Source organism: Rhododendron vialii, chromosome 1a, assembly GCF_030253575.1.
Source record: "Rhododendron vialii isolate Sample 1 chromosome 1a, ASM3025357v1".
Taxonomy (NCBI): Eukaryota; Viridiplantae; Streptophyta; class Magnoliopsida; order Ericales; family Ericaceae; genus Rhododendron; species Rhododendron vialii.
Genome location: NC_080557.1, coordinates 15,094,123 through 15,106,456, shown reverse-complemented (window position 1 = coordinate 15,106,456; position 12,334 = coordinate 15,094,123). Strand labels below are relative to the sequence as shown.

At 35.5% G+C, this 12,334-nt stretch overlaps 1 protein-coding gene across 1 annotated transcript; it reads left to right on the top strand.

Moving 5' to 3' along the window:
• Nucleotides 1-7,404: 7,404 nt before the first annotated feature.
• Nucleotides 7,405-10,856, top strand: LOC131306231 (protein SRG1-like). Its single transcript, XM_058332450.1, has 4 exons — nt 7,405-7,789; nt 8,076-8,323; nt 9,902-10,223; nt 10,355-10,856. Exons 1-4 carry the CDS (start codon nt 7,529-7,531, stop codon nt 10,589-10,591), a joined length of 1,068 nt encoding a protein of 355 aa, XP_058188433.1. The 5' UTR covers nt 7,405-7,528; the 3' UTR covers nt 10,592-10,856.
• Nucleotides 10,857-12,334: the final 1,478 nt, after the last annotated feature.

Genomic DNA, 12,334 nt, shown 5'->3' with positions numbered 1-12,334 from the left:
TTGAGAGTTGTTATCTCCTTTTCAAGCTTTTGTTGATTATTGACCAACTGTTGGTTAGTCTGTTCAAAATCCTGGTTTCTTCTATTTAAAAGTCTGAAATTTCTAGTCATTGTTTCGCAATGACCACAAAATCTTATTTGCTGAGAAAATGGCTGGTTAGAAGATGGTTGGTTGAAAACCTGGTTATTTTCAAAACCTGCAGTCTCAAGGGCTGTCTGAGTATTTAATCTTCTAGAAGACTCTGAAATATAAAAATTATTTCCAATGGTGCGATTTACCCATTGATTTGCTTCTGCAAAGGTATGAAAGCCTTTCCATGTTGAGGAAGGGATTCCATCTACCTGTTTTAAAACTTCTGGCCAATAGGAATAAATCCCTGGGACACAGCCTATGGCTACACAATAAAAGGAAAATCTTTTTGTTGGGTTTGACCCATTTTGTTGATTAAAGAAAATATTTAAAGCATTTAAACAAGCTAAGAATCTAGGAATATCTTTGTGAGAATCCCAAAGATTATCTAAAAGACACTTCTGTTCCTCACTGATATTGTGGATGAGATGCCTGAATTTGGATCTGGATTGTTCAGGGAAAACTCTGAGAGTCACACTCCCAAAGGTTAAGAACTTCTGATCTGTTCTGATTGAACTGGTTGTATTGCTGGAAGATGCCATCTGAGAAATTGGAATTGTTAGTATTTATTTCCCTGGATAAATAATCTGCTAAAGTGTTTTCCTTTCCTTTAATATGTTCAAATTCTACTGTATAACCATTTCCTGTTATTGTATCTATAAAATTAAGCCATCTACGATTACTGATCTTTTTCTTATTGAGAAGCTTATGGAATTTAACAATTGCTTCACAATCTGTTCTGACTGTAAAGGGTTTAAACAACCATAACTTGAAGCTATTAATGGCGTTAATAACTCCGAGTATTTCACAATCTATACTGGCTAAATTTCCATTTTCTCTATATTTTCCACTTGAATATCTACAAAACTTTTCTGTGGATTTTGCTGAGTATTTGGTGGGTTTGCTAAGGAGTATTGTCCCCATCCCTTTTCACTAGCATCTACTTCTATTACTATGTAATCGGATTCTAATGGCAACTCTAGTTCTGGTAAATTTCTACAAATTTCTTTGATTTTTCTCACAAGATCTATATCTTGCTGGTTGAAATATTTTTGACCTATCGGGGTCGTTTTACTATACAGAGGACCTATGATTTTACTAAGATCTTTTATATATGGTCTGACATAATTCAAAGTTCCTAAAAATGACTGAAGTTTCTTTTTCTCTTCTATTTTGTCGGGAAACTCTAGTATCTTCTGTGCAATGTGTGGTTGTAACTGGATTTTTCCTTTCCCTATTCTTGCTCCTAAATATTCTATATACTCTTTGCATAATTTCATTTTCTTTTTGCTAATAATTAAACCATTATTTATAAATAATTGAAATGCTATCCTAAGATGTTTGTAATGTTCCTCCTGTGTTCTACTAAAAACAAGAATATCATCAATATAAACAAGAATAAATGAATGGTATTCTTTAAATATGTTGTCCATTTTTCTCTGAAAAATACTGGGTGCTGTTTTTAAACCAAATGGCATGACAATCCATTCATAACATCCTTGAGGACATGTGAATGCTGTCCATGGTCTACTGGATTGGTCTAACATAATCTGCCAAAATCCTGATTTACAATCAAATTTACTAAAAATTATTGCATCCTGAATATTATTAATAAGTTGTTCTTTACTAGGTATGTCATAACTATCTAACTGAATATTATTATTAAGACGCTTATAGTTTATGATCATTCGCGCTTTTCCTCTCTTGATCTCTGCATGATTTCTTACCATAAAGGCTGCACTTCTGTGTGGACTGGTACTTTCTTTTATAACTTTAAGATCTAGTAATTTCTGGATTTGTTTCTTAAATTCCTCTACATCTAATGGGCAATATACAATTTTCTGGGTACTAATCTTAAAATCTGGATTAATAATTTCTAAATGCGCTAAGGTCTTGTTTTTATTCCAATGTTTGATTGGATTTTCTCCTAGAATCTGGGTTTCTTCTGCCAACTTAATTAATTCTTCTAATCGTTCTCTATCTGTCTTTTTCTTTTTGCGATCAAAAACTGACAAAGAATATTCTATTTGATTAAAATCTATTGGATCATAATCCATCTGGATTAACTGCCCCTCTTCTTCCATTAACCATTCTATTTCAATATTATCCTCTACCGTTTCTTCGTATGAATCTAACTGTTTTTCTGGAATATCTTTTAACATTTTATGTATCTTTTCTTTTACTATCCTATTTTCTTCTACTATTTTTCTGTTTTCGTCGTCAGTAGGTCCACCACGCTTAGCTGACAACTCTGATTCTAAATGCTGGACGTGTAAGGTTTCCACCTGTAAACTACGCTTGTGAAAGGTGGCAAAATGTCTACTAAATGTAAGATTGCCATTCATGCTGTTGATAAAGTTTAATCCTAAGATAAATTTATAGCTGTGATTGATTTCTCCTATCCATACCATAGGTAATGGGTAGGTATGCTGCTGTTGGATTCTATTGGTAAATCTGATGCTACTATTCATAAGACGTGTATCATAAATAATACTGGTATTGTTCATGAAATCTGCTCTGGCTATGTAACCTGATTTCGTAAAGTATTCAACTGGTATAAGGTCACGGCTAATGTGACTTTTGCTGGCTCATGTGTCTACCATAGTTTTGGTTTCGATGATCTCTCCTGGATTCTTTCCTCTAGCTGGTAATAAAATTTCACAATTTATTTCTATAAAACTATTTTCTCCTATTCTATTGACTGATTCAACAATATTGCAGTGATCTTCTATAGTCTCAATTAAAGGCTGATTTTTCTCATGTAACTGGTTTCTTAATCTATTATTTTCTATTCTATATGTTTCTATTTCTATAGACAAAATTTCTATTTTCTTTTCTAATTCACTTACCTGTTTTTCAAACTGGAATTTGGTTCTGTCCAAATCTAACCTAGCTGTGGCTGCTTCTAATTTAGCTTCTTGGAGGGCTAGTCTTGAATTCTGGTTTAACACTGGTTGCTGTATGCTATCACTTAAATCTATCAAATCTCTATCTATCTGGTGATTCTTCTTAAGACAAAACTTACAAACATTTTTCTTACATCTATCACATATGCTTCTAAATAATCTGAAAGGATAACCATTACATTCTGAGCAAGGTTCACTATCTTGGCCTATATTATGCTGCCACTGGTGTATACATTCTATACTAGAACTTTTAATCATAAAGGTATATTCTGGTATGTAGTTGGGAAGTTCATCTTCTGAACTACTACTGCTATCACTATCTTCTGGTTCTCTTAAGAAATTTATTTCTTCTGATTCTGTACTGACTAAACTATATATTGATTCAGTATCACTTTCCTCTAATTTTATTTCTATAAACTCGATATTAGCAAAATCTTCTAATTCTGCTATAAGATTTGCTTTCTCTGTGTTTTTCTGGTTTTTCCCTTTATTAGGGCATCTATTTGCTAGATGATCTTCTGAATCACATATAAAGCACTTACATTTACGGTTCTGAGTTGATTGAACTCTTTTCCTAAAATGTCTCCGAGGTCTTGGTTTAAACTGTTGTTTGCTGGGTGCTTGCCTGTAAGACTGACTTTTCCTATATCTTTTTTTAGGATAATAGCCATGTTTTTTATATCCATAACTATACTTTCCTATTTGTGCTATTTTCTTATGGTACTTACTGGCTTTCTTCTAATATTTATAGAGTTTATTTTTCTTTTTCTTTCTTTTTTCTTTGCCATATCCATACTGTTGTGGAGTATATATGACTTGGCTGCAAAAGTTTAATTTATTTTTCTTTATTCCTTTCTGGATTTCAAGTGTAGTGCACTTGTCTCTTAGTACTGCAAAAACAAACTGAATTCTAGGACCTATCCCTAGATGCTGGTTTTCATCTCCATTGGTAACTTTCCATTTTTCCCATATTTCTTCTCCTAAGAGTCCTGGAAGTTTTCTAAAGAATTTATTACTAATTTCTGGATCGAGTGCTCTTCCTGTCTGTGATGCAAGGGCTATAAAGTCATTACAAAAACTGGCTATATATTTCCATTTATGTAACTTAAGCTGTTCTAACTGTCTTATAGCTACATTCTGATACGTTGTATTACCTCTATTAGGATCTGCTCCTATGATCAGGGTTTTGACTAAACTGGTGAAATTGTAAACATTTGGTCCTTGGGCTATTAAAGCCGCATACTAGATTTCAAAGTCTCTCTTGTAAGCTTCTATAATTCCTTTTGCTGTGTCTCCTAAGAATGACTCGCAATATGACCACATCTCTGCTGAAGAGTGCCAATTGGTCATTTCTAAAAGTTTTCTAACTAAGGCTTGTTCCCATCTATCTATCACTGCTTTGTGAAACTGAGGATCGAATGCTGCAATGTCCAGCATTAATCCTGTTCTTGCTTGTGCCATGAGAGTTATATCTCTATCTACTGGTAACCTTTTTCCATAGGTTCTGTATTCTAGTTCTTGGGCCGATGGCTCAATTCTAGACCTACTAATTGGAATATTTCCCATCTCATATACTTGATTTGGGAGTACTGGTGGAGTATTATCATATGTTTCCATTTTGATTTCTACCATATGGCTTTCTGTATTCTTAACTGGTGGTTGATAATATTTGGATCTAGGGTCTGAGTGACAAAACATATCTTCTACTGAAAGATTGTTCTTTCTACTGGAATCATATTCTTAAAATTTTTCTTCTAAGACAAATATATTATTTTGTAATAGATATTGTCTTTGGAACTTTGAACTATCATCTAATTCTGGATGCTCGTACTCAAGCTTTTGGGTGTAGTATCCTTCCAAAATCTGGTAATCATAATAATCTAAGTCTGGCCTATAAACTGGTTCTAAAAGCTCTTTTAATCTAACTAGGTTAGATTCACTGAATTTGACTAATTGATCTAGGATGAACTGAGGCTGTTCATATGCCATATAAATATGTTCTGTTTCTACATCTGAATTTCTGGCAAATTCTGTATGAATAGAACTACTTACATCTGAATGTCTACCTGCTGAGATATAATTACTGAATCTAAGATTAACTTCTCCCAGATTGTTGGTATAAAAACTATTATTACTGGGTCTGAGTTGTTGTTTAGGCACTAAATTCGTGACTTTCCATTCAAGTCCCGATAACATATCTGAATCTCGTTTTTTGGCTTCTATGACCTGGATACCTCTGGTACCTAAAGCTTTTAAGGCTTGATCTGTTCTAAGCTTGTATCTGGTGCTACTGTGATTGCTCAGCTTTCCTATAAAATTTACACATATTAAAAGGTTATGGACGTCAGGGATCATGTGATATCCCCTTGTCTTAATTCCTATTTTTATATGCTGGTAAAATTCATCAAGTCTCATCTGGAAATCTGGTATACAGTAAACAATCTAGCAATTACTGTTCATATCTAATTCCATGCTCCCTATTAGAGCTTGTTCTTGATTTGTAAACCTATTATCAAAAATCATAACCAATACTTTGGTTCCTAAGTCTTGTCTAGCTAAACCTTTTATTCCTATGGTAATTAATCCTAAGTGTATAAGACCTAATCTTAACTGTTTAAGCTCATTGAAACTCTTCTGAGTAATCATCTCTAAAATTTCTAGCTGGTCTTCAGTTATAACACTGATTGGTTTTTCATGGTAGCTATTATAAGTTCTAACTTCTCTATTGAAGAAATTCTGTGATCTATATAATACAGTTGGGTCTAATAGTTCTAAACTATGATTTTTGAATCTGTCTAACTGAACTTCTGGATCTATGATTCCTTCTATTCTATTTTCTTCAACTGGCTGTTTTCCAAATACTTTGTTTAGCAAAGGAATCCTACTAACTTTAGTTTTACTGCTAGATGCCATTACTGGGTTCCTGAAGATTGAGGAATTTCTGGTTTCTTTCCTTTGTTTGGATCTGGAGTGCCAAATATATTATAATAAAAGGTATGGTTCTGCAAAGATCCATTGGATCTTTTAGGTTCTAGATGTCCGGTTGAGGTTGAAATACTAATCTGATTTATTTTAGAGGTTAGTGCTTCTAAAGCTTTCCCTCCTGGAGTTTATCTACTTTAATGGATAGCTGATCTAACTTTTCTGATATCTCTGCTAATCTATGGCTAAGGCTTATCAAAAGTTCAATAATCGTGTTATTTTGCTTAATAATAGTCTCGCCTGTTTTGCCTGTTGGCTTGAAACTGGATAATGCGATAGGATCTGGTTGAACTTTTCCAGAATTTTCTTATGCTACTTTATAAAATAAACTATCACAACTATTCATTTTGCATTAACTAATTTCTTAACTTCTTCTAAAAGAATTTCTATTTTCTGAAGTTTACTGTCAACTTCTGCTTTAACTTGGACTAAATTCTGTTTTATTCTATCTACTTCTAATTTAAGGCTTTCTACTAATTTTTTGGTTTCTGTTTCTATATTCTTGGGTTGAGTAACATCTAACTTACTGATCAGATCTATAATATCCTGTTTGCAAGGCAATTTCTCTGATATTATGAGCTATTTTTCTTCTAACTTACTAATTCTCCTTAATATTTCGGAATGTAATTCCTTAAAATAATCTAGATTTTCCAACTGCTTACAAGATCTGGGTCTACTGATTCTTTCCAAGATCTGGGTAGTTTGTTCAAGAGATTTTGTTGAAAATTCTTCAAACTGATTTCTGGTTACTATATTACCTTTAACTTCTAAGCTAAGTCTTTTATCTAGGTTATTGCTAAGTTGTTCTATTAGCGGGAAGCCTGTTCTAATCTGGATGTTTTGTTTTGACTGTTGGGATCTAATCTCACTTAAACTAGGACTAATTGCCTTAATTAATTAAACTAAACAATAAAGGTAAACAATAATAAACTAAACAATAAAGGTAAACAATAATAAACTAAACAATAAAGGTAAACAATAATAAACAATAATAAACTAAACAATAACAAGGATCTATAATCTGGCTACTTGAATTAACAAATAGTACTGTAGGCTCTGATACCAATTTTAGTCTGGGGTACTGTGAAAAATAAACGGCGGAAATATGAATAATAGAAAGCGGAAACACAAAGAATTCAAAGGGGTTCTAACTGTGAATATCTAGAAGTTCTGGTGAAATATATATAAGGTACTGTAATTAGTTTTAAAATCTTGGAGAATACTGGTCTACACTGTAATTATCCTAAGGCTTTACACGTAGTTGCTCTTTCTACACCTGATTATTTTCTTGCCTGTCCTGTTTTTAGGTCGTGGGTCGGTGTCCTGCTTCCTAGACTTTCTAAAAAAAATATTCCAAAGTGTGCCCCCATCATTGTCCTTGTCACCAGTCACCTTAAAACACAGAAACTGACTTCAGCAACTTCTCATATACCCTATGGTCATCTTCATGTTTTAAAGTAATCAGAGAAGTCTGAATCTTCAACTCTAAGTGCTCTAAACCAGACAACAACATGGCAGGAGCTTCAGTTCTTCCTCCGGCAGAGGTGTTACTGTTGAAGCGCGTACAAGAAATGGCGCTCAACGGTGAGCAACCGCCGGCACCATATGTTTCCAGATATGATTACGATGCCACTGAAGACGATTCTTCAACCGTATCTGCGATACCCATAATTGATTTGGGAATCCTCTCAAGTTCAGAAGCATCCACCGAAGAATATGAAGAGGAATTGATGAAACTTAAATCAGCACTTCAATCATGGGGCTGCTTTCAGGTTTGGACTCGAACACTTCATCGATCTACTGTATATCTTTTGTTGTTACCAGCGATATTTCTACTGCCCAGTATCTGAAATTAAGGAGATCAGAAATATGTCGATTTTGTCAGCTGTTTACCCTTTTCTTCCTGTGAATTCAGGAAAACAACATGGTGAGATAACCAAAATTCAAAAGTCATACTTGAGTACAAAAGAAAAAAAGTGAATCAAAATGAACTTTCTAAACCATGAAATTATAACCTTTTCTGGTATAGTATTAAGGGGTTAAATGTGGAGTTTTCAGGCAATAGGCCATGGGATTTCAAGTTCATTCTTGGACAAGATAATTCAAGTTGCTAGGGAGTTCTTTGAACAGCCAATGGAAGAGAAGAAGAAATACTCAAAAACTGTCGTGGAGTTTGAAGGGTATGGGGCAGACCCTGTCCCAGAAGAAGGTCAATCTCTTGACTGGTCCGATCGTTTGTTTCTTAGTGTGGACCCTAAAGATCTTCAAAAGTTCGAATTCTGGCCAGAAAGTCCGGCTTGCTTCAGGTATGTCCACTCGCATTCTTGAACCAAGAAATCCCGTCTCAAAAAATCATGCCTAAATGCACTTCCAATCTATCGTGGTAGGAGTTCTAAGATACACGAATCTCAAAGTACAATCATAGTGTTAACAATGCATTAGGGTCCTTTGCCAACCTCAAAATCCGAGGTGACATTCTTTGCCCCAAAGATTTTGTCCCATGTGCGATGTCTTCTCGAGACAGGGATCTTCTATCTGAAACTACGTATGTCGTTTCATTTTTCAATCCACTCACAGTTGCACAAGTTCATTGGGATATTTGGATGCATATTTAGGGACAAAGGATTCGCGTCTTTTCTTTTTGTGTCTTTTGAAAACGAAGATAAAAATAACACAGATGATGGACAAAATGAGTACAAGAGACATGGACAAGTAGTCCACAAAAGAGAGAACAAATGAAAGAACAAGCTACAAAACATGCACCATCCTCTGATCTCAAGAAACTAAAACCAACATAATCCCTTTTAAATGGTGGAGAAACTGAATCTCAAAATGATGACGAAGAAAAAGTGGACCGGGAGAGTGTGCTGCACAGCTACATGCTGTGCGGCCGCCGACATTGCCTTGCTGGCATCGGCCCGACGATCAGAGATGTCCACTGCGTAGAGTTCGTCAAGTACTACAAGTGTACCAAAAATCAACCCAATCAAATATCGTTAAGTGCCTCATCGGAACACATATAATTCGAAAAGAATGGATTCAGTGGTTTTGATCCAGTGTTTCATATCCATTAGGATTCATTTTTTTCCAAGTTATATGTATTCTGATGAAGTACTTAACGATATTTGATCGGGTTGATTTTTGGTACACTTGTAGTACTTGACGAACTCTATGTAGTGGAAGTCTCCGATCATCAGATCGATGCCAACAAGGCGGCGCCGGCGGCCGCACAGCACGCTGCACAGCGTGCACAACACGTAGCTGTGCAGCACACTCCCCCACTCCAGAAAAAGTACTCCCTCCGTTCCTAATTGAAGGTCCGTCTTTCCTTTTTTGGGTGTTCCAAAATTATTGTCCATTTTCAAAAGCAACCCAGAAAAGACTACTAATTTCCCCTTATGCCCTTTCTTCTTCAAATTTAGATATTTATTTTACCAAACCAAAACTAATTCAAAAGTTGGCGCCATTATAAGGTAAGAGTTGTCCTCTTTGTTTTTTCTCAAAAGCAGGCGCCATTATTGCAAATGGATTTGACCTCTGTTTTTTCAATTTCAATCACACAGTCTAGTTTCAAGGGCAAAACAGGAAAGAAAAGTTCTATTTAGGCAATAATGATGCTCTCTTAAATAGTGGGATTCCCAAAGAGGGACAATAAATTAGGAACGGAGAGAGTATCTATTACTCTCTCCCAAAGAAAGCTAGTAGCATCATCAAGCTTATGTCCTCAAGATTTCTCGCATTGCACTCCTACCCAAATCACCCAAAAGTTGAGAAGAATGCACGATGACGCGGCATCTTAAAAGAGAAGGGAACGAGAGATTTTTACCGCCATATCCAAGCCAATTGCTGGTAACAATAAGCAGGAGTCATTTGCAATTATGCAGAGAAGTCTTGAAAGAATACACAGAGAAGACGAAGATGTTAACGGAGCTCACTTCCAAAGCAATGGCAAAGTCACTGAATCTGGACGAAAACTGTTTCCTGAATCAGTTTGGTGAACGGTCAATTCTGCAAGCAAGGTTTAACTACTACTCGAAATGCCAGAGACCTGATCTCATTCTGGGCTTAAAACCCCATGCCGATGGATCCGGGTACACTTCTATTTTGCAAGATGAAGTTGGTCTTCAAGTATTCAAAGAGGATAAGTGGCATACAGTCCCCACAGTTCCTCACGCCATCCTCATTCTCATGGGTGACCAAATGGAGGTACGTACAGATACGCTACATATATTGTAACCTGCCCTTCGTTTTAAAAGTAACGGTGAGTCGGTGACGTAGAAGCAGGAAGTGCGTATGTATAATGTGGTTCTGATCATATATTTGTGTGATAATACCAGATAATTACAAACGGAGTGTTCAAGAGTCCCGTGCATAGGGTGCTGAGTAACTCAGAGAGAGACAGAATCTCCATAGCTATGTTCTATACACCTGAAAAGGGAAAAGAGATTGGACCGGAGGAAGGCTTGGTTGACGGTGAAAGACCAAGGTTGTTCAAGAAAGTGAAGGATTATGCAGACATCCACTATGGATATTACCAGAGAGGAATGAGAGCACTCCATACAGCAGAAGCTTAAATCTATATATGTTATCATGATGTGTTTTTGCTTTGTACAAAAGAACTAAAGAAACCTGTCTTAAGTACTTCCTGGTCCTGTTTTTAGGGAGACCTTTTGCTCCCTCTTTTTCTCCCCCCATTCCCTCCTGTGTATGGTTATGGAAAAGTACTGAAACTTGTGTCGGTGTGTTGAGATGTGATACTACCAGTTTCTAATGGAGTGAAGATCTTTTAAGCTCAATTTGAATGACAAAGATCTTGAGAGAAATAAGAATTTCATTCTGGAACTTCAAGATTCTTACTATTGGAATTGTTGAGATCAGAGGGTGATTGCAGATTACTTATCCGATCCGGAATCGTGTTCCACCAATATTTGGGTCTCCTAATTGCTTTTGATTCTCCAAATATATAAACCTTATTGCCATTTTGAAGATAAAATCTCTAAAAAGTACGATGGGTCGCTCCTAAATTCTCTCATAAAGTGAAAAAAATGGGAATAAATTACAAAATCTTCCTCTAATATGTCATATCCATTCTCTATTTTAGCATTTTAGAGATGGATTGGAGATGCTGGGTGATATGGTAGAAGGAGAGGTTAATTGAGGAGAGGAGGTAATTTTATATAGTTTGGTTGGCAGTTTAAATGAGTGGATAAAATTGGGTGGATCAACATGATACCACCCTTGGTGGTAGCCGAGTTGGCAAAGGTGCGGGGTGAAACTCCCTCCCTCTTCACGTATCCGCGAGTTCGAATGTGCTCGCTCACTCTCTAACATAAATCCAAAACACTGCAAAGAAAACTAGCACAAACCTATGTTCCGTGGATACAAGTGATCGAGGGTGCAGGTGTATATCTCGGGGTCGGATGTCTGAAGTTCGGAATTGGAGATACAGGGAATTGGGCATATATGAATCTAGATTTAGATACCGAAGCGGGGATATGTCAAATGATACTATTTATAATATCTTTAAAATATAATATATGTAGAATAAGAGACAATTTGTGTATTATGGATGCAGATGATTCTTTCATTTTGTTAAAATAAAAGTCTATAAAAAGTATGAAGGCCCAATTCTACTAACAAAATCAAAATTTTTGAATTAAATGTGATGTATCGCGAGGGAATGATCTATCTCATAAAATGAAAAATAACCACTTAAAAAATAATAACAACCTTAGCGGAATGAAATGAAATCTAGTTTAATTATATTTGTCCAAATGTCAAGTCCATTAGTAGCCCAAAAAGAACAAGTAAAGCCCATTTTAAAACATCAAACATACAAGCCCAACTTTGGAGCCCAAAAGAATAAAGCCTTGTTTGGATGGTGATTTGAAAAAAATTTCTCTAACTCAAAAAATACTCATTATTCTTACTTTCAATTATTACCCACACTTATCTTTTATTATTATTCTCATTTCTCTCTCTAATCATTATCCATACTTTCAATCATTACTCTCATTTTTCTCTCCACTCATAACCTTACAAAATTTTTCAAAAATTTCTCAAAAACTCAGCATAATTAAAAGCCTAGAACAAGAGTAAATGAACAAGCAGCAGCCGTTCTTCTCTTTCCCGCTGCAATAGCCATTCCTACTGCGACGATCATCTTCACGACAGCGACGATTCTCCGCCAAACCAGGTACCTCTTTCCTCTTCAGCTACTTCTTATTTTGATCTACTAACCATCATCTGTCACAGATTCACACACAAACAAGACTTCCCTAATTTTTTACCAAAAGTCTACTGCTATTTTTGGCATC

What these genes read in the sequence shown, in the direction of transcription:
- LOC131306231 (XM_058332450.1), top strand. Translation starts at nt 7,529, where the DNA reads ATGGCAGGAGCTTCAGTTCTTCCTCCGGCAGAGGTGTTACTGTTGAAG. An exon ending in AATCATGGGGCTGCTTTCAG is followed by an intron (nt 7,790 to 8,075) that starts GTTTGGACTCGA and finishes TGGAGTTTTCAG; the next exon opens with GCAATAGGCCATGGGATTTC. An exon ending in GAAAGTCCGGCTTGCTTCAG is followed by an intron (nt 8,324 to 9,901) that starts GTATGTCCACTC and finishes GCAATTATGCAG; the next exon opens with AGAAGTCTTGAAAGAATACA.